The 23,367-nt window shown below is 37.7% G+C and overlaps 2 protein-coding genes across 3 annotated transcripts in view; one reads left to right on the forward strand and one right to left on the reverse strand.

Moving 5' to 3' along the window:
- The window catches only part of dnajb6b (DnaJ heat shock protein family (Hsp40) member B6b), a 49,458-nt gene extending 47,605 nt beyond the window's left edge, over positions 1-1,853 (forward strand). Inside the window, exon 11 of the mRNA XM_079604885.1 lies at positions 1,803-1,853. Within this exon, the coding sequence (XP_079461011.1) occupies positions 1,803-1,838 (36 nt within the window). The 3' untranslated portion in view covers positions 1,839-1,853. The remainder of the gene's footprint in view (positions 1-1,802) is intronic.
- Positions 1,854-4,728: 2,875 nt separating this feature from the next.
- ptprn2 (protein tyrosine phosphatase receptor type N2) overlaps positions 4,729-23,367 on the reverse strand; it is a 263,055-nt gene continuing 244,416 nt past the window's right edge. For both annotated transcript variants that reach the window (XM_079604877.1, XM_079604878.1), the window contains exons 15-23: positions 22,236-22,383; positions 21,906-21,979; positions 17,995-18,072; positions 15,205-15,324; positions 14,837-15,003; positions 11,240-11,293; positions 10,161-10,225; positions 7,919-7,992; positions 4,729-5,466 (exon numbers count right to left, since the gene is read on the reverse strand). In XM_079604877.1, the coding sequence (XP_079461003.1) occupies positions 5,395-5,466; positions 7,919-7,992; positions 10,161-10,225; positions 11,240-11,293; positions 14,837-15,003; positions 15,205-15,324; positions 17,995-18,072; positions 21,906-21,979; positions 22,236-22,383 (852 nt within the window). In that variant the 3' untranslated portion in view covers positions 4,729-5,394. The remainder of the gene's footprint in view (positions 5,467-7,918; positions 7,993-10,160; positions 10,226-11,239; positions 11,294-14,836; positions 15,004-15,204; positions 15,325-17,994; positions 18,073-21,905; positions 21,980-22,235; positions 22,384-23,367) is intronic.

The following is a 23,367-nucleotide window of genomic DNA, read 5'->3' on the forward strand; positions in this document are numbered from 1 at the left end:
ATAGGCGGCCAAGAGGTGTCGAAATACTACAGAGTAAATCGGCAGTGGGCGGGACTGCACAGACCAAAACAAAAACAGACATTCTGACAAGGAACGCACATTTAGAAGTAGAATAACTGGGTGTGGCATAGCTTTTTCTGTGAAACGAGTATGTGAACTTAGTGTTTCCTAAATATCTGCAAGCATATTATATTTTTTATGCTTTACATAAAAAAATTACATACAGCACCTTTAAGATTCAGAATTGTATCTTGAGCCTCCCATATCATCGTTGACCTCTGACTTTCAACTACAGAATTCATATCATTTAGGTGTCTAAATGCGTCGGTGACACTAATATACCATGACATTCTTGTTAGCGCCGCTCTTTATCGTTCATAATTATGCGAGCACAGGGTGACGCCTCCTCGACTCAGAGCAGGAAAAGGAGGGAAAAGCCAATCTCAGTATGCAGATGGTTAAAGTCCCTGTGGAGAGGCTGGCCGATTAGATGTGTGTTGATAAACTCACTTACTCTGAGTGACAGTTTGCAATATTGGGGTCACGGGGGTGACCTCCGTCAACGACACTGATGAAAACAAGGAAAAAAGAGGAGACAAAATGCCAGAAGTGTCCCCTGATGCATGATGGGACAGAGATGAAAGCTTGTGAAATGTCAGTCTGTTTTTTTTTCTTTCTCCTTGTTTGTGTTGTCAGCCCCTCCTTGTGATTCCTCCATGGTTAAAAACCGTGCGAGAGCATGAGGTGTAATGAGAGGAGATTCTTATTCAGATCAGGAGATTTCCCTTATCCAACTAACTCTCACTTCCTCAACAAGGAAGTCACCTTGGGTGTAAAATCATCTGGTGCAACCAAAATGTATATACTGTACATTTGCATATTTTAAAATGTTATTTATTCCTGTGTTGACAAAGCAAAAATTCAGTGCCACAAATCATTCTAATATTAATGATTCTTAATATTTCTTAGTATTTTTTTGTGGAAACAGATTCTTTGATGAATAGAAAGTTCAAAAGAACAGCATTTATTTGAAATAGAAATATTTCGTAACATTATAAATGTATTTACTGTCACTTTTGATCAACTTGATGCATTCTTGCTGTACAAAAATATTAATTTCTTTCCCAAAAACTTTTTGGAATTTGGAATTGGTTATTATGCAAATGTTATGTATGTTTTTAATAAACCTGGCTATGTAATAATACCAATAATAGTAATACACTTAATGGTAACACTTTAGTTTATGGTCCAATTCTCACTATTAGTTGCTTATTAGCATGCATATTATGTTTATTATTACTGTTTATTATTACTTATAAAGCATATATTCATTCCTTATTCTGCATGACCATATTCTACACCCCTTAATCCTTCCCGATACCTAAACTTAACAACTACCTTACTAACTATTAATAAGTAGTATAATTTAGGAGTTTATTGAGCAAAAGTTAAAAGAGAGAATTGGACCCTAAACTAAAGTGTGACCAAATGAATAATACATTTTGCTAACCTTTTTTAAATTAATTCTAAAATCAACCTAATTTGTTTTGTATTACATTTTCTCTAAAAGAGTCTGATGAGGGCATGAAAGATGCTTCATAAAGAGCTCCATCCATATTCTAGCATATGAAGCCATTGGGTGAGTGGGAACGCTTGTGTATGTGTGTGTGTTGTGTGTGTGTGTGTGTGTGTGTAAACTCCTTTTCATGTTTCCTCTATTCATAGGTTCGTTGCAGTGGAGAACATGGTGAGAGTCTCTGCCTTGTAGCACCATGTTTAAAAAGCTTGTTTGTGTTTTATAGGAGATCAAAGCGAGCAGGGGTCCTGGCCAGACATGAGACGCTACTGCTGCAATCTGCTCCCCTCTCATTACAGATGGGAGAAAACAAGCCCAGCTTCAGTCAGCCATCTCAAGGAGACCTGGAGCACTTCCCACATGCTTCTTCTGGAAGTCGTCCAAGCCGAACAACCAGGGTTCACCATTGTTTTTTAGGGGTAAAACTGGCTACCTGTGCAGACACCTATTGATCTAACAGGTACTTTTAAAAGCAGCCCCTTTTCACAAATGTTGCTGGCAAATCAAGAAGTGCTTGCTAGATTATCTAAAGACCTTCTGATTTAAGACCAACAAATTATGTCAGATCTTTTGCACAATGCCTAAAGACATTCATTGGAAATATGCATAGTCTGCAAAAAGGAAAGCCACACAGCCTATTTCAGACAGACCCAATTGGCTCTTTGAATATCTCTTATATACTGTAGGTGGACATACTATTAAAGCTGTTTTATATGTCATTACGTGTGTCTTAATTATTTCCACAGCAAGTTTGTATTTACCAAACTGCACTTAAACATGAGATTCTCTTTGTCATCTTTTTTGGTTTGCCTCAGGCTATTTCTTAGGGTAACGGGTGCAAAGACATGATTATGAGCTGGATTGGAACTGAGTTTGAAGTACTATTGAAGGGAATCTCCTATTGAAAAGGGTCCTCTTAAAGAGCTGGGATACTGGGCCAGTGATTGTCAGAGGGGACTTGGGAATAATATAGAAAGATAATTGGGTTTCTAAGTGAGCTTCACTACAGGGCTCTGATTGAGTCACATACTCTGGAGGACTTCTAATCGTAACTTTTAGTCCGTTCACGATGAAAAATTCTGAGCTGGGAAATCTCACTTTCTTCACATCAGTAAAGTGATATCAGAATATTGTGGGAACCCTTACACATGAGATGAACTGACCATATTCATAATATCTGTAACGGCGATGAACGCAAGAGTGTTATTTAATAACAGCGACAAAAACCGAGGAACAGAACTGAGGACAACGCCGACGGAACATCCATAAAAGAACAGCACCAGACAATAAACACAGGAAACACAAGGGTTTAAAGACTCAAGACTGTTACTGTATGTGAGAGACTAAGACAGGAACTAAGCAAAACTCCAAACTAAAAGTCCAAAAGCACAGTGGGAAACATATCACAATCTAAAGTGATTAAGGAAATATTTGAACATAAACGAGCATGATAAAAATACAAGCACAGACATGGCACATAATGATGTTTCCTAACATTTTTCCTTTCCTGCATATCAATGGGAGATGTAACATTCATGTTTGTATGAAATAATTACACTTTTAAATGATATTACATTGTGATTTACTTGCTAAGAACATTGCCACTATATATTCAAGTCTAAAACTATATAAAATCAAGACACAGCAAAGGCATTCTATTGTTAAATGGCATTAAAACATTAGTAATAAAACATTTATCTATGATTCTAATCATGTGACATAAGTGTATCTCTGCATTCAATCATATTTAACAAGTTGTGGCCGGCATTACAAATTCCAAAAGTATTTTAGATAAGAACTGATTAGTCATTTGAATCGTTCTATCTGTCAGTGTGTGCGTTTGCAGTTTCTTCCTTTTTATCCTCTAATGCAGTGGCAGTAGAAGTAAAGCTCTTACAAAAACACACAAGGTCATTTGTGATCACTTACAGTCAAATGCTTATGTACTGATTTAACATGTGTTAAACCAATTAGAATGCTGTTTTCATCTCTCCGCTCTGAATATATTCCACAAAACAGATTTTCTGATGCTACTTGTTCGATTTAGTGATCATCTGCAAGGCTCGTCTTTTAGTTTGGATCTGTATTTTTATTCATGCATGCAAATTATGTAATTCTGAGGATACTAAGCTTTGAATTTTGTTATGCTTGTGACATCTAACATAACTCCCATAACTTCCAAACCAAGTTTTGGGTCACTTGAGGACTTCCAAACCAAGTTTTGGGTCACTTGAGGTCTTTCAAGCTAAACAATCTTTGCAGTTCTAGTGTGTCAGTGAATGTAATGCAATCGAATAATTTAGAACTGATAGTATTAATAGTAATGTCTTTTCTCTGACAGTGTGTTGGTAAAAATGAGAGCGAGAAAAGAAAATGGATAATGACACTCTGATTTAAGCAACTTGGAACAGATGAGAATAATCAGAATGCAAATTATCAAGGACAATTTAAATGGATGGATTTTAAAATGAATGATAGTGAAACTAAGTTAATTAAAAAATCAGCTTGAGTTAAACTAGTTGTCGCCAAACGCAATAATTAATCGTGTTAGCAGTGCTGAACGATACCAGGAAATATGAATTCCCTGAACGGGAGACGACAGCATATCACAATCCTGCATAATGCTCTAGTTGCTGCAGGAAGCAATTACCATCCGTAATTTTTTCTAATAAACTTGTATCCCTCTGATGACGACCAATTAAACATGCACAATTATGGTTACCATATAGTTATTCATAAGATGATTAGCATGCCCCCCTTACATTCAGATTGGTTGCATACTGATAAGACGCAGGTTAAGCGACAGATACATATGCAAATAGCATGCAAATCAACACAGAAATAGCAGGAAGGCACATGGACGTCATAAGTGCTGTCAATAAAAGCACTGCAGACAGGAAATTGAGAGGTGTGAATATTTATGTATGCGTCTAGGAGAAAAGTTTCGGAATAATTTGAACAAAAATACATTTGTATTATGTATACATTAGTCTGTATTAGTTGTTCAAGGATGAGTAAAACTGAAAACGGCCCTGAACGGCACGGGTTCCTGAACAGATTTAGGAGATTCAGGAGTGACAAATCATTTGAAGAAAATCTCTCATTCTGTCTTTCTCCCTCCATTATACACAAAATGATTCATGAATGCAATTATCACTCAAGCTTCAGCATTTTGAGATTTATTATGTTACTTTTATATATTGCACACACACAAAAATAATATATACAATAACATTTTGGCAGACCATTTTTAATCACATGGTTCATTCTGTATGTATAATCAATTAATCTCTATGTAATAAAATCTGTTTATTAGTTGATCTTGAAACAATATATCACAACAACGAGAGTTGATTCCAAGGAGATCACAACTGAGCACTGTAATATTCTGTAGTATTCTCATTTCCGCATTAGTATTTCTCATCCAAAACTATAAAGTGTAGTCACATGAACTCACTGCATAAGAACATAACTGCAGTGGACTAATATGGTGTAATACAACACTGCTAAGATCACATCTGCTTCACACAAACACTTATATTTCAGATATTTCATATCACAACTAGTGGGTATGTAAACACCAATTCGAGCTGCAAATACAATCTACGATTGCATGCCTTGTTGGCTAGTTGAATATCGTTCTAAACAATTATTTCAATGCTATAGAATTGTAGACACACTTAGTACAAAGAAATGTCTTATGCAATACAATGCGTCTGAATCTGGATAGAGCTTGACATTGTCCATTTTCATAATCATCTAGGTTACACAGAGAAGAGAGGAAGAAAACAGGTTGGAAGTGTTTGTGAAAGTGTCCTTCACTGAGGCAGAGCTTTCAGGATGGCGTTCACCTCTTCTGCTACAGCAGTCAATGCAAACTCAAACTGTTCCTGAAGACAGAAGGAGAGAAAGCGGAAGCTAAGTACTTGGAAAAACACAGACATTTTACACTAAGCACAACAGATGCCAGTGATACATTTCGCAGAAGAAAGGATAATGGAGAACATAATAAGAATAATAAAAAAGGACAGACAGAAGAAGACGAAAAACACCAATGTGTGCACTTTCCTTGTGTAGATGTGTGTGTTAAAAGCTGCAGAGAATGCGTGACTGTTCAAACTATGACTCAAAGTCTGTCTCTTCCCTGAGGGCCGCCCCGTGAAGATCGATCATTGTCTGAAGAGCAACCCTCAAATCTAACGTTTGAAACTGAAGCCTCCCACTGCAGGCCACGGAATAAACAAGCTAAAGTGGGCGTTAAGTTAGATGCAAAGATTCACAAAACAAGAAACGGATGAAAAACCCTCTTGGATTAGTGTTCACATGCACTTTTCAGGTTTCGAAACCAACAAAAATGAGTGTAGAGTGAAGGTCTTTACACTTTTTGTGAGGTCAGTAAAAAAACTAAACAACTATTTTATTATTTCACTTTGTAGCAGTAATAGCTTGTGCTAGAGACATGAGAACATTCTGATCATTTTCACAAATATCATTCACTGTCATATAGCCTACAAGGTGATTTGGATTAGTGTAAATGTGACCATCTTTTGCCACTAGATGGTGTCACATTAATGCCTCAATGTTCTCCAGACATGATGAGGTATTGCTGTGGATATTTATCTGATCAGTCAAGCCGTTTATGAGGTTCTCTTCCACGGTAAACAAAAGCCGAGAGCTCAAGTAGCTGCAAATGCACAAAACATTCCTATTCTGGGCCAGGAATGGAGAGGGGGGAATGGATTTTAGGAGGCAGACCAATTTCACACACGAGTACCTGCTTTGAGAGTGTTCTAAAAGTGGAGGGCGAGGGGGCATCCTTTAGACATATGTTGCCTTTTGGAGAATTGACTGAGCAGCCCAGTACAGTAAAGAGAAGATTACTGTACTGTACAGTCCAGAAATGAGCACATTTAACAGAACTTGACAATAACCTGTTATGTTAGGCTTAAGGTAAGTAATTAAATAAATGATGTTAAAAGTGACTCAAAACACAACAGCAAGTTCTTGGTGTACAAGAGCAATCATTAGTTTAAATTACACGATTAAAATTACAATGCACTAGTAATATTAATACTATTTTGCTGTTAGATAAGTGCAAAATAGAGAGCCAGGTATTATATCACAGTCAGAATATCAAAAATATACAGTCACATACTAACTAAAGTTTTTAGCAAGTTTTTTTTCATCATTCTATTATTCAACAAAACATCTTCATCAAAAATCACTGTTTGTGGGGAAACTTGTATATAACGAATTTGTCGAACATCATGATAAATGAACCAAAAAAAAATGAACAGTTGAGTAGCTGATTATTCTGTCAAATAGGTTGATTTCTCCAAAAAGCTTTTTCACTAACCTGAATACATGAAAAATGAATAAAAACATCCTAATAGGGAGGAAGCTAATATAATACTAATATACCTTATATAATATCACTTTCATTATTTTCAGTATCCTCTAAATAGATTTGCATACTGAATGCTATCTTTCCGCCACAATCCATGGAGGCTCAATATCTCAGTTTACAGTGTCTAACCAGGTATGGTAGTCAGGGCTTTATCTTTTCTAAACAGCTTATGTAATTCAGTTTGGCTCTGAGGAGGGGGCTGCTATATCTTGCTATCTCCAAACACAAGACTGCTAAATATATGTTTCTTTAACATAGTTTATATTAAAAAAAATCATAAACATAAACTGTGTGAGACTTTCTAGGCCCTGCTGGCTGATGTTCAAATTGTTGTTGCTTGCGGCATCAACAAAACACATTTGTAATGGAAGAAGTGATCAATTACAAGTTAATTTTCTGAGCCTGTCTTTTGGTGCTTTATTGACTATGTGGTTTTAGATTACAAATCGATGTTAATTGTAGCAGTGTGGTTAGGGTCGCATTGTGCAAGACGTCTCAGGACGATATGTGCAGGTGAAATTGCAATTATTGCTTAAAGGGCAGCTGACTGAACTTTCCTTTCCGATGAAGTTATCATAGCATTAAACTGAATAGCATTAATATTGAATTATTGTTATATGAAAGAGACATCCAACCATAAAATGTGCTTTATCTGCCTTGAACATACATATCCATGAGAGAAAATTAAAGCAGTAGCAGTGATAGTAAAAAACACACATCTACATTTAGATTTTAAAAGACACATTTTAGTTTTCTCACAGAACATTTCTTAATTTTTTTAAATAAATAATATGTTTGACATTTTATTTTGAGAATTATTTTATTTTATTCTGGTTCAAGTACAACATCTTTACCGCAGAACCTAAACACCTGACGTCCATCATCTCGCACTTCTATGCTGTTCTTTAAGCGGAGAGCTTTACATGCCGTCTTACCTTGGTCTGTACCATGCCTGATCTCTGGTCCCTCAGGTGCTCCAGGGTAGCAGCAATATCAATCTCCTTAGCACCTGCAACAGAGCCACACAACATGAGTTCAAAGTACTGCGCGTAATCATAGATCATCTTCCACTCTCTCCAGCGCTCACTCTTTTTCTGTGGAATTACATTCGCCGGAGAAAGCTTATAGACTGTTTCTTGTTTTAGCTCACAATAAAGAAATGAAAAGGATCTAGCAGAACTTCGCGGTTTATTAACAACATAAGTTTTACTAGTGATAAAAATCTAATCTGTAGAGTATAAAAAGTGTAAAGGCCCATTCACACCAAGGATGATAACTATAACGATAATGATAAAGATACAGTTCTAAAAACAAAAGAATAGCAGAGTCCACGCCACAGCTATAACGATAACGGCACTTAGAAACAATATCGTTGGAATCACTTTCAGAATGTTTTTTTTAAACTGATGAATGATAAAAACATCAACAGCCAATAAGAATCCATACAACTTTAAAGAGCTCAAGCATTTAAAGTGGTAGATGACAAAACTGCAGCTCGCTTAGAATAAACAAAACAATATCGTCCGCTGGTGTTGATGCTAATATCGTTTTCATGCATGCCTAAAAATGCATAAAGCACAAGGAGTTTAGTCAGTTTAGTCATACTGATGCGGTCATATACCATACATTTTTTTTATTGTAATAAAATCATTTCATTTAGATTTTGTAGGTCACCTGACAATATTTCCTGTGTTTATAGTATTTTATGCTTTGTTTATATTTGGAAGATTTAGTCAAGGCCTGCAGATCATTTGACTTGTAACACATAATCACTTACATTAGGAGATTCTGAGACTGTGGTCACAGATACTGAACCTGCACCCAGTTTACATGAGGTAGAGCTGTTGTTTTTCTCCATACACATTTACAACGCTACCACTGATTGAACCAAAACTGTAAAGTGAATATGAACATTTTCACATGGCGGTAAGAGTGAAAAGGCTGATTAGGAGAAATATCCCTTTCACCTTTAGCTTGAACGACTTTTTCTACAGGTCCATTGTTGTTTCTCCTCATAAATGAGAGGAGAGCAGGAGAGGTCTAACAAGGCCTTATTTCTCATTCATTCTTTCTTCAAAAAGAAAAGAAAGACTACCCCCTCCCTTCTGCACAGATTGATAGAGAGAGAGAGAGTCTGAGGGCGAAGGAAAGTGAAAAGCGGGAATCCTTATAGATGCTTTCTGAAAGGGAGCGAGTGCAGCTGGGGTTCCAGCCTCAAAAGTGCTCCAACACTTTCATGTCTTAAGAAGTGCAAGATTCCGAAGTTTAGGGGGAAAGACAGAGAGTGAGCAAAGGAGGGGGCATCTAACAAGAAAAGCCTTTGGAATTAAAACAGCATTCTTCACTAATTTACAATTCATTCCTAGAGATGAAGAAAAGCAAAAGAAAAATACGACGGGGTGTTTGAGGAAAAAAGGGAGCGAGAGAGAGGAGGTAGACATGAAGAACAGGAGAGAGAAAGGGGGAATGGAAGAGGGAGATTTCTGTTGTTCAGGACTTTCTAGGGCTTTGATCACACAAGGGAACACTGGAAAGTGGGCAACCTGTGAGCCCCTCCTGCTTCCCAGAGAGGAGACAAAAGGGAGATGGAGGGGGCCGATGAGGGCCGAGGCTCCGGGCCCCTGACAGCATGGGAAAGAGGCACAAATGTGACTCTCTCCCCTGCATCTGCCCTTTGATCCCCCATTATGGAAAAAGCTACGGACCATGGTCGGGTCAGGAGTAGGGATGGACCGGTGACCAGAATAGAGAAGGATGGGGGGAGGCAAATGCATGGGTGACCTCACCAGATGGGGTCAGGAAGAATGGTGCCGGTGCTGGAGAAGTGATTCGGACAGGTTATGAAGGCACATCCTGCCTCCGTGGCTGGATTCACATGACTTGTTCAACTCTATGCAGCGTTTAATATTTGCATGTGAAAAAGTCAATCATAGTATGCGAAGCTGAAACCTTCGCAGTTGCTTACAGGAGAAATGCGGTAAGACACAAGCCGCAAAAATTATCTAAGGGGAATGTCTACGCTTTTCTCAGTCCTTCACGTTTTCACACGCTTTTCTTCACATTAGCCATTTGAGATCCTCGCCATTCATTAAAGAGCGCAATCATCCCCTAATGCACGGCGAGACCTTCACTGTGTTGTGATGACAGCACGTCCTCATCTGTGCTGTGCGCTCTTACCTTTGGCCATTTTATTTAGAACCATGTCAATCAGGATGTAGGTTCCACTCCTTCCGCCACCATCGCTGCAAATGAAGACAGAAGAAACTCGTTATCACTTCTGAGAAAAGAGCAGACCTGTCTGAATGAGCATTACAGCGTGTGCCAGCCCAAACGAAAACAAAGCGTTCATTTCTCTGTGTTTCAGCCGCATTGTTGGCTGTTGCATCATCCTTCAGCACTCACAATAATTCTGTCAAAGACGACTGGTGTCTTGTTTTCCTGTTCTTTGCAGAACTAAACTGCATTCGCCAGAAAATGAAATAACACAGCTTTTTTTAAGAGCAAAAACTGAACAGTTTTTTTTAGAGTCTGAACTGAACACAGTGGGAATTTGAAGTGACTTGTAAAAGCATTTTAAACTTGTTTTACCTTCTACGCAATCTACTAAATTGCAAGAACCAGCCAAACTCAGACGCAGTTGGATGGTAAACTGCATTTTGATTTGAAATCAAGGTTACTTTTCAAGACATGCAGCTGAATATTATGAGTGTATTACTGAATGAATGTGTGTGGATGCCACTTTCTGAGGTTGCTCAGGTTTAAGCACACACACCAAAAACACATTGAAGTGAGGGGTTTGGGAAATAAGAGAGAATTATTTACGGAAACTCTTCCCTCTCCCCTGATATCATTCTGAATTATTCAAATATGCATGACAGCTGTGAAGCCTGTCTTCCCCCCAACACACAACATGTTAGCCATTAACCCCTGAGGTTAAAGATCATTTAACCAATATTTTAGTTTACACAGACTCATATTCTTCTATTTCACAATGATGGTAAAGGGCACAGATTTTTGCCATCAGTCATATAGACACCGTTCACTGAATACTCCATTTATTTTACCAGCGCATCATTTCTAACCGAGCCTGAGAGATAATTCAGATTCAGACCACTGGACTGATTACTGCTCTCACTTTTACATCTTATAGTAAGGCAAAAAAAAACAACAACAAAAAACAACAACACGAACACCGTAGTATTTTAGACTGGTGCAACTAGCTTATAAATGCATTTTTATAGTATTGTGGTACTTGCCTGCAATGAACTATTATCGGACAAGATCTGCCCCGGTAGCACTTGTTAACCTTTCTGCAATGACAGAAAAAAGATGGCATTAATATTTGAAGAGGAAATTAGTAGTTCAGGGACATATTAATTTGCCATTTAAAAATTACTATAAATGTGGGCACATATAAACATATGACATTGTTTAATATCAACATGTTACTTTCAACCAGAAAATAAATAGGACTTTGTTACATGTGACGTGTCTAAATCTATAAAATCATTTATCAACGAAAATAAGTCTATCAACGAAATAATCCTCCACATTGTGACAAGCAATTGAGGAAATGATGTGTGGTTACAGTATGTGTCACGATCCAAAACACATTAACCTTGCACAATTATTATGCCTGCAAAACCATAAGGCCTTGCAGGATTTTAAGACACATAGGTGTTGTTGCCATGGAGACCTACTGTGTTAACTTATATTGTTTATCTCATCCAAAAAGAGGGGAAAAAAATTCCTGCTTTGAGCATACTTCAAGGTTGCTTTTTCAAAAGACACTATAAAAGTGTTTTTTTTTAGGTCAGATCTAAACGCTCATGAGACTACTTTCAATTCTAAAACACAGCACACATTTATATAATGTTATTTAAAGAAAGCAGGGTCCAAAATGAACACTCACCAAAAGTCAAACGCAAGGAAACTAGGCTTTGGAGATTTTCTAAAACGGGACTGATTAATTTTTACTTTAAAAGGAGCTACAACATTGTACATGGTTTAAGTCAAAAGTGTAAGAATGGCAATCTGACCCACGCTGATGCAAGTGACTTGATTCAAATCAAAGACATTAAAAACTATAGAGTGGTGCAGGTATGACGCCAGAAACCAGAAGACTAATACGCTGCTGGTTCCTTTGAGATTTTCCAATGTTTTTTTTAAATATATGTGTAAAATAAAGCCTGTAGTAAACATAACTTGACGATACTTTGACGTTTTGCTCTACAAAGTCAATTACACACACCCGCTATGGGTGTGTGTAATTGACGCTATAGAGCAGAACGTCAAACACAAAATAGCAAACACAAATTTTTAAGCAGTTATGTTCATTTTTGAAAACGTACGTTTTCAACTAGATAAGACCGTTTGGGGTGTGAGTGTGTGCAGTACGTTGTAGAACAAAACCTCAAAGTATCGGCAAGTTATGTTTACCACAGGCTTTATTTTACTCATAAATTGAAATCCCCCATTATAAATCCCCATAGGAAAATCTCGAAGGAACCAATGGCGAATAGACTTCCGGATTCTGATGTCATACCTGCACCGCTTCTATTAAAGAATTTTCATGACTCGCGTAACTTATAGAAGCTTTTAATTCTGTGGAAAAATACCATCAGAAAGAATAGTGTAAAATACATTTCTAAAAAAACGAACAGAATTCCAGATCCGTACATGAATTAACTTTGGACCTTGAAAGAAATATAAAATAAAGTGTGATGCTTCCTACACAATAAATGTTTAATAAAAGTGATTCTTCAAGTAGATTTGTTTGAGATGGCGCAGATCTGCAGAGGGGACCGTCATGCATTAGGGGGCATTAGGACAGCAGAGTGCGTTTTTGGGTAAGACAGAGGGGCAGAGAAAAAGGGCGGGTGAGTGCGAGAAACAGGGAGATCTGGTGAGTGAGAAATGCAGGTGGGGAGGCAAGGAAAAATCAAGGGCCTGGAAGAGGAGATACAGTTTCCAATGATCACTTTTGTGACTATGCAACTGGGCTCATATAACTAGCTGCAACATCACAAAAATGACACTGGCAACCGCTAATTAGCTGGCCAACGATAAAAACAAGAGGTGAGTGAGGAGCATTTGACAGATTCAGTGTGAGTCATGGCAGTGTATGAGACAAGACTGTGGCCTCACAGGCCTTTGGGGAGATATTCAGAATGGCTTCAGAAACCAATGCAAGTCAAACAGAAGCACCAGGGTTAAAACCATCTCACCAAAGCCTCAATGCTCAAGGTGTCATTGAAACTTTGGGAGAATTTTCCTAAAGTGAAAAGGATATTCAGAACACCTCAGAATAGAGTGCTAATTCAGAACCAAGGATCATATGGTAATCATCATTAAGAATGCCGATTGAGGATCAGACCCACCGTATTCACAAGATCCAATATCAGCATTCCAGATCTAAACGCTTTGTGCATATGATCCAACACTTTTCCCATGATTTCAAAAACAGATTCAGCAAATCTGAGGCTTTAGAAATGCCAGCACAGAAATTTCAATCTCATAATTCTAATTAATTCTAAAATTCACCTGCATATTTAAAATAATCTACATTTCCCCAAAGCAAACAATGCGTTTAATAGCAATTTAGATAAATATTTGAAATCTAAAGCACGGCTCCCTGTATCTGTAAAAGTGGAAAAGATCCTATGGTGAAGTAGTGTAATTAATAAAGTAACAGTGCCGCAGAACACGTTGTTAACTCAGCTTGAGTATGAACAATGAGACTGGTAGACCAAAATGGATCAACCTTTTGGAGGTATACATCCACCTACTGTATGCCAGGGTTGTTACATTTCTTTAAGGTTTTACCCCAGAGGCCTATTGCATTTCTTCAGAAAGCTCACAGCAGGTGAAAAATGAGGGAGTCTTGTGCTGCCATTGGTTTTCCTTTCACTACTGTTTTATTGCTGAACATTTCAAATTTAATTGGAGTGTTTGATTTAAAATAGATTGCTGAGGGGGTTTGCAATGCGTTGGCTATTATGAACACATATAGGCAGTGTTGGCGAGTGTATGAAACAGTTGCAAGTTTCAAGGTAACATTTTTATGAATTCTAACAATGCAATATTGTGAGAACATGAACGTGAACAAACATGAACGACGCTTGGAACAGTTGACGGACCAGTGCTGCATCGTCAAAGTTTGAGCCTTGCCAATTTAAATATTCAAGCGCAAGCGGACGTGAAAGACGACTCATTCGCCACTCGCATGCTGTGTGGGAAGTTTTCTGTGCGCAAACATTCAAAGCCCGTGCCCAGAAATCCGCATCTCAGACAGTGTGCGAATACTGCATTGTGCTCTCTTTCACGTCTTCTTGCACTTGAAAAAGACATATTTAAACAAAATTATGTCAGAATGCCCATCTTGGCAAGTATATCCAAGTATATACAGACATAATGGTCAGTTATGTCTTAAGTGACCGTAAACAGTTGAGAAAGAAAACGCATGCGTATCAGTTGATTGTGACAGTAGCCTAATATTCCTGCTGCTGTCTGTGTTTTTAATGTTAATCAAACAACAAAAGACAAGGACAAATCACGCACTGGCAGGTAACATGGCAGGTACATTTTCTTAGCGGCCATTGGCAGGTGTGGCAAAAAGTTAGTTTTAGGTTCTGCATATAGGGATCTGGTAAGAAAATATTCAACTAAAGGGCTACATTTTTTCTTCTTCAAAAGCATACTCTAATCACTCTAAACCATAGACTGAAGGTCAACAGAAGGTCAAGAAACAAAACCTAATGAGGACCATGAGCATATTAGTCAAAACCTTTAACAAAAACCAGTAGACATTCTGGCATTAACACCCTAGTGAAATATGGTAGCTGGACACATACCTGCGGAAGTCCAGCAAGGTTCTAGCAGACTCTGGAACATTCTGGTCCATCCAGGACAAGAAGTGGAACTGAGTGACTGTGCGGGTCTCATTAGTCTGGACGTTCTTTAGGTAGAAACTACGCACCAGGAAATCATCACACCAGATATGCTCAGAGACCAGGTTTACCTTCAAGAACATAAGGAGAATGTGATATTACACTAGGAAAAGCCTTAAGCATTTTTAAAGAGTAAACATAAATTAGTCAAAATATAAGGACATCTGTAATATACGTTTGAGGCTGTCAAGTTTCAAAATCTAAATGAAGGTATTAAAACCTGAAATAATATATAATAATAATAAAACAATATATTTCCTCAGAAGCTTTACCTCATATATGTGGTAGAGGTCCGACCCTTCATCAGGCCAATACTGATGACACTGTTTGATGCCGTTTTCAGCAAGAGGTGTCAGCATGACAATCACCACACAGCCACTCTCCCAAACCATCTACACAACATAGCAGAAAGCAACATTAAAAGGTAGACAGAGACGGACAGCCATAAATACATTTTCAACATAAAAATGTCCTTCCTCAACAGTATGATCAGATTCAGAGTTTCAGCAGAGCTCACTTCAAACATAATTGGTCTTAATAACTAAACCCCACTCGTCACTGTATTTGAGGTTTAGTTTAGTCTTCCAGCCAACCTCTCTTGCCCTTTATCTCCCAATCTCCCCTTTTCCTTGTATACTGAACCTCCTCAGCCTTGCTCCATTTCCTCTAATCACACTTTTACTGTATCCTTCAATCACGGAAAGGCCCACTGCAGCCATTAGGAAAATGAGGGAAAACACTGACTTTTATGGGAGCAATAAAATACAATGATCCTGTTCATAAAATAATCAAACTCGTGTGCCACACGTCCCCACAGAGTCATTATCAGAGAAATGTAGAGACATTACACCATGGAAAAAGTGGTTCAAAAAGCAATATAAAGTTATCATTATGAATATGTTATCATTTTTAATCTCACAAAACACTGGAGATGGAATGATTATACTGTATGATGAGAGAATGATGGCAATACAAATCAGCTTTCATTGAATGTAGTATTTAATAGTTTTAATTTTAATTCACATGTTTCATCCTAACAGAATTTATGGTACAACTATTAGCCTACAGGAATAAATAATGTGTTTAGATGTATTTTCACTGTACACATTAATGGTTAAATGATGTTATTCAGCATTATAAAAAACATAGTGTAGTTTAAGTCATTCTGATCGATGAGCTCATATACAAAGATCACAATGCTTGATTCTGTAATACAGAATGTATTAGAAGGTCATTGAAGGAGCTTGTAATGTTCCAGACCAGGTGATAAAATATGGTAGAGTTTAAGCTTTGCAGTGCAATATGCAGAAAAGGTCAAACAAAACCAACAAACATGATTCTGAAACCTCCTCAGCAGTGAACAGAACTAAGCGCTCTGTGCTTGGTCAGAGTTTTTAACAGAAATTGCACAAAGCGACAACTGAATACTGCATTAATCAAATTTGACATTAGTAGAAGTGGCTTTCAAACTTTTAACAATATTATGCAAATGTAAAACAACTTTCTTTTTTTTTACATTTGGCATATGGACAGTACAAATCTCCAACATTCATATCAAAACATGTTGTAACATGTGGACCTAAATGGGTCACTATTATGGATCATCACTGCTCGTCTTTAAGAGTTCAGTGGAAATTAATGGCTACAGAAAGGTACTAAAATGACCTAAAATGCCAATATGTAATGTACAGTTTTGTTTAACTATATTTCTACATTAATCTCTTTAATAATTATTTTTTGTTTGGATATAGCTCACATATTTTCAACGAATGACTTCAGAACTTTGAACAACATAGATACTTATCACTAATTAATGTTTCTATTGTTCTTTGAATGACGAATTAGAGAAAGTCGTACAACCTCGAGCTATATGCCTAATGAAAAACTGTGTATAGGCTAGAATGTACTGTATGCATGTATAGGCTATAATTTGGTTTATATTTTTATTAACTTGAGCCCTTAAAAAACTTAAGACTCCAGAAAACTTAAGACTCTGCAAACCTTTAAAAGCTTGGCTCTGTTTGGAATGAATCACCTTGTCATTAATGAGAAGGAACACTGAGACAATGACATTACTAATTGACAGGGATTAATGCACTCAGTTTAATTTAAATGGAACTTTTAATGTTTGTTTTTTTTTGCATTCAGAACTGGCCTGACTGTCTATAATTAATCTGTATGAAATTAAATCAATTTAGATCATTAATTTTCTGCCAGTAATTGACAAAATGACAAATTCAAACAACCAATAACAACAATTAGTGCACACCCACATCTGTTAGTAAACAGCTTTGTGATTATAGAGGGTCAAGTTACATCAACACATTACCACAGTCAATTTATTAAAATGTAGATTCAGGTTTTTAACACCATCTACTTACCTAACCTTAAAAAAAAGCACAAAGAGGAATCAACAAGAAAACATGTTCAAAGCTGCTGCTGCTATGCAGATTATTGGATCAGTTGGAAAATGTTTGAGTTCAAAAAAATGCCAGAAAAAAGCATCTAGGTGTTTCTCAAAATCATCTAAACCAATAATGTCAATTCTAGTATACAAATAAAAACACTAAAATCAATTTGTTATAATCACAACAATTATACTGAATGACTTTCTTGTTCAAAGCATGTGTGTTGGAGAAAAAATATCCCAATTCTCACATACACACTTTGTGCAGTTCCCAAACATCATAAGACATTTGACCCCCTTAATTAAGGTAACATGGTGATGTTTATAAAGTAGCTTTTTGTGGACAGGTGGAAAGTGTTCTTTCTAACCTTTTCATTGTAAAAAAGGCCCAGTTTTGCCTTTTTTATTCGGGAGTTCATATGATGCACAGATGCTTTCACATTATATTTTGAGTTCTATGCTTTTAGAGATGGATATTAATACCGATATGTACCCATAGCAATAGCAAATAGCAAAAGTCATTTATGCTAAAGGGTTTCCCTGAACAAGTCTAATACGGTAAAAACGAACACTGAATAGTGATGAATAGTGTTTTTAAATCATAAACTTGTGTTTATCCAAATGGAATAGACGTGGACAAGACTGAGTACCTTACCTGCCAGAAGTCTGCCACAGTGGAGGGAAGAGGACCTTGAGAGCTGATATAGGCTGGGTTTCGGGGGTCATGGTCCATCTTAAAGGTGAAAAGACAGAGTAAATATTCCATGAATATCCATGAAATGCTTATTTTCAAATAACATTGAAAAGATACACCTAGCAGCTTGTTGACAGACATTTATAGGATATCTATTCTACAGTAAGACATAAGTGATATGTGCATGTTGGACGGATGGACGTTTCTCTGGTGCTCTACTCTGACACGAATACTCGATGCAAACTGCACGGTTTCATTTAACTTATTTATTTGCTTTCTGAACAGTTTTTCGGTCCCCTCCGATCTTTTGGGAAGGGGTAAACAAACTTCCTGCCAAGAGAAACAGAATGTCCACAATTTCTGTTTGGAGTTAAAAAGCTTGAGAGAGAAAAAAAGATAAGGAAAAGCAAATCAAATAAAGAGAAGGCACAGAGGCCTGTCTCTAATGAGAGCAGAGTCGTCTCTCTCACGACCACCTCCCCTCTCCCGACCCCTTTCTCGCTCTCATTCGTATCTACTCCACATCCCCTCTCTCTTCCATTTCTATATCGTTCTATCATCTCCAGTCACCTCTTCTTCCTCTCTCTCCCCTGTCTGTCCTCTCCGAGCATGTGCAATCTTTAATACCTCTGATTAAAGCCGGCTCTGGGAGTAAAGCAAGGCATCTCTCTAATCAAACGCATTTATTGATGAGAAGCTCAGTGGCTGGAGGAGGGTGTCTGCATGCGTGTAATTGTGTGTCTGTCTGAGTAAAAGCTGTCCCAATGGAAAAAAGGCTAATGATGGAGAAAAAAAACTTGATATGGATATGGACTATGACATTTATAATGCACTAGCCACAATTAAATAATGACAGGCAAGATCTTTTCCAGCACTTCAGCAAAACCATAAGCAAAAGTTGATTTCAAACTGCAGCAAAGGGACAATCCACCTCTTTTAATTTAATCAATCTAATAAGTTTGCCAACTGTCAAATTATGCCAGTGTTTCTCCCATCAGTAAGACCCAAGTTCCTCTTTCCTGGCACAAACCAGAATGTGTTCACTGTTTAAAGTGATAACTGTAAGGAGCTATTACTACCCATCTATCCCTTAAATTTTGTTTTGATGGTAAAACCTTATGTATTTAGATTGATTCAGCGAAGATTTTTGAAGACAACATTTTTGACTTGCATAAAACCCAATCCATTTAGAGGCTATAACATGAAGCACATTAACATTTAACTGTAATCATTTTCTACATTATCATATTATACAGAATTTCATTCAGCATTATCATTCATATTATTAAAGTAGAAAACAAAACAAAGAATGTTTAATACTGATCAATACAAACTCACCAGTTAGCACAAATATTCTGGGGTACACGTAAACCTGATTGGCAATTACTGATTTATGCAGTACAGGAGAATGGCCAGAATGGGGCATGCTATTGATCAATTCTTATTTAATAACCCATGTCTAACAAGTTGTGATGACCGTAATTCACAATTTGTCTGAAGTATAGCATCCGGTCTTACACTAGTACACACATCCCACATGACATCTGTCATCAAAGAACATAAATGGAAACCACCATTTATCAGGTCTAAAAGAAAAATGAAGCAAAAAAGAATGAATAAAAATTAGCTATACGTATATTCATGGACTGCAACACATCCTGTCCACACTCATATTTAAGAAATATATTATTTTCTGGATGCATTACAGGAGAACATCCTCCTGACCTGAAATTTTTCTTTACAAAATGAAGGGAAAGCTGTCATTAGGTTGGAATGTGCCCATTTTGAGCTGCAACAAAAGCGTGTTTGCTGTGAGGAAGCAAGATATGCAGTCTTGTTAGGGGTGTCAGACCTGAGCTTATTAAATGAAAGAACGGATAGAGAATGGACGAGACTGTAAAACACACAAGCTCCAAACACGTCCAAAGTTGCTGCTGCTCTTTCATGTGTATGTGTGTGACCTTGAAGCTTCAAGCTCAGATAATTTAAAAAGAATAGTACTGCTTATTAACGGGGCCATTCTCATGTCCGAAATGCTGATTTGATGAGAATTTCTCCACGCAGATCAAATGCTACAGCAGTCTGTGTGAGTGAGTGTGTGCTTGATAGCTCGCATGCTTGTCTTTGTGAGTGCGTTTGGGAGTATGTATGTCTTTAAAGCACAAAAGCTGATCACAAAGCCTTTCAAAACTTTTGCTAAAGTAATTGCATGGTTCAGTACTTCTGCACTAATTTCTCTATAGCTTCACAAAAAGATCAAACACCACTGCATGAGAGAGACAGATTCAAACCCCATGGTTACAGTGAATGACACGCACACCTATTAGCATGGCAGAAAATGGAAATAATTGCTTTGCACAACCTTAATTGTTGGCAAGAGCAATTTAAGGGTAGAACAATTATATATACACAAGCTGGCTATTGCCGGCAGTCTATATGAAACTGATTTTTGACTACCCGCTCTCTAGAAAGGGTGTTATTATAGTCGATATGTCATTTCACACTCAGAGATATGATTCCACTCTTAAAGTCTAATTTAAAAGACCTGAGACTTTTATCAGTAAGTTCAGCATCTTGTGATGCTCTATAAAGGAAATATATCAGCTGAAGTAGAAGATTTGAGCATAAGATGACAAAAGTGTTTGAGGATTCATTTAATTAATATGTGTATAGCAAATCAAAATTATTAGGAGTCAAGATTGATGGAATAAAACAAAGAATGTAATATTTAATTCCTGCTTTAATTTACTCAATATTACTAAAAAGGACTAAATGTTTGCCCATTTTTGTGAAAGATGCGATAGTATCATCCAAAAAGCTTTATCTGTACGTTTTTCGTGTGTATATGAAAGAGAGAGAGAAATGGAGTGCCAGAGCATGACTCAAACCCAAAAATCACCAAAACCGGAGGAGAGGGTGTTGGTGTGAGGAGGTTGTGAAAAAATATCACGAATGATTTACTTTGAGGCCTTTTTCTTTCTTGCAGCTAATGAGAAAGAAGCTACAAACATTGACAGACATAATTATCACAGTTTTTGAAACGCACATTGCCAAATCCCTGCTGCGCTTTAATTACCGCGCCTCCATGCATTTGTCTCCGCACCAGCGGATCAGTGCACCCAACCCCGACTGCAGTGTGAAACCCTCGGGGAGGGAGGGCTGACTTGCTTGTGCCTTTTGTTTCTTCTTTTGACGAGTTGGAGTCCAAAAATAACAGCATGTAAAAATGACTCAGTTTGACTTTCTCAGTGTGATGTTGCTGCACACGTATTATACTGATTAACATTATGTATATGTACTGATTAAGGGGCCAAAACAAAAATTTGTCTCTTTATCATCATTAAATTATTATTGCGATGAAATCACACAGTCTTCGGTTTTAAAGCATTCATGTGGTCTGTGTATTATTATGCACACAAAAAAAAGCTCACATTGGTAGACAAGATTACTTCCTTTTGACTCATAATGTCTGTCATAGTGAAATGTTTATTTTTGTTCTAGAAATAAATTACTGACTATATGAACCTACTTGAGTAGTGAGTATTTTTTTCTTCGTGTTTGCGCCTGTGCCTCTATATATACATAAACTAGCATATTTAACAGTCTGAGAATTGTCACTGTTGATTGACAGAGGAGAGACTAGGAGGAGAAAGGGGTAAAATATCTATGAGCAAATAAATAAAATATAACAGTAACCCTCAAAGGAAAGTTGAAACGGACCTGGCATAGTCCAAGCAATTGACACAAATGGACATTAATAGGGCTTCAGTCACATGAACTACCTGTAAAACAGTTTTTACTTCCGATAATGGAGATGATGTGTAAAATATGTAAAAAAATAAATACAAAAAATAGTTAAAATGGCTACTTACAATGGGACTCGCATTGATGTAATCAGATCTGGATTGGTTATTCTCCGGCTTCAGGATGACTCTGGAGTGATCATCTACAGTATTCAGGAAGACAGACAGACAGGTGGTGATGTAACTACTAGAGCATCAACATCTTTATAACATAACCCATTTGTCTTAACCGGGTGCTTACTTATACTTCAGTGAAGAATGCACTTGTTTTTATAAGCAAAAAAAAGTATGATTAAAAGAGGCCATTGACTTTCTTAATTGATCAAAACAGAATGTGACAGTGCACAAGAAAACAAATATACATTCACTCGAGGCTGATACAATTGGCGAAGCACTTACACACAAGGACGCCGTGTGGGCGGTTGCGCTGGACATTGTGTTCCTCCTGACCCACTGCACATGCTGCTGGCTCAGCCTGGTAACTACAGAGAGCCTCCCACTCCTTATCCAAACGATCCTTCTTCTGCAGGTGATCCTCCATATACGACTGCACAAGACACACGGGAGAAAGTCAGACAAAAGTTGCTCACAGGGTACTAATGATGATATGGTAAATATTTCCTGTAACATGCATAACTCAACAAAAAACAATGAGCATACCAGCTCAGACAATATAAACGCATGACGCGCGTATAAATCTGAGGATTTCGGTTCGATTCAGGGTTACATTTGTTGTTTATACAACGCAAACAAGAACATGAACCATATTTCTTGTGCTTATGCGTTTCTTGTCCCGTTTGCCTTCCCGTGTAAACGTTTTTGAATTAAGTCTCCTTCCCTCCCCTAAATCCGGCGAGTAAAAAATCTCCGTAGCAAGTTTTCATTCGTCTGTTATAATCCAGCTTTACCTCCAAGGCCAACCTATCGCTTTCTGTGCTTTCTTTCTTCCCAACAATACAATCACTCACCTATCCACCTTCAGACAGGCAAGAGCTCAAAACCGCTCAGCACGGGAATCGTAGACAGTAATCCTAAACATGCACCACAAAGGAGGAGAGAGAGAGAGAGGTACAGAAAGGGGGGTTGCAGGGAGGGGGCTTGTCCTGACAATCACACATGCAATTAAGACTCCTGAAAGGCCTGGGCACGCCAGTGCCTCTTCAGCCCGCTTCAATCACTCCTTTTCACTGCTTGCACAAATGCTGATAAGATTGTCTGTGCTTAAGCCGCCTTCCCAAGAAGCCCAAATTGAATTCAACTGAGACAAAGGGGAGTGGGGAGTGAGAGAGAGAGAGGAGAGAGAGAGAGAGAGAGAGAGAGAGAGAGAGAGAGAGAGAGAGAGAGAGAGAGAGAGAGAGAGAGAGAGAGAGAGAGAGAGAGAGAGAGAGAGAGAGAGAGAGAGAGAGAGAGAGAGAGAGAGAGAGAGAGAGAGAGAGAGAGAGAGAGAGAGAGAGAGAGAGAGAGAGAGAGAGAGAGAGCTCAGAGGACTGTGTCGCTGGCCAGAGTGTAAGAGCGTAAGTGTTGTTTGGTG

The sequence above is a fragment of the Phoxinus phoxinus genome, assembly GCF_949152265.1.
Source record: "Phoxinus phoxinus genome assembly, chromosome: 2".
In the NCBI taxonomy this organism is placed as follows: Eukaryota; Metazoa; Chordata; class Actinopteri; order Cypriniformes; family Leuciscidae; genus Phoxinus; species Phoxinus phoxinus.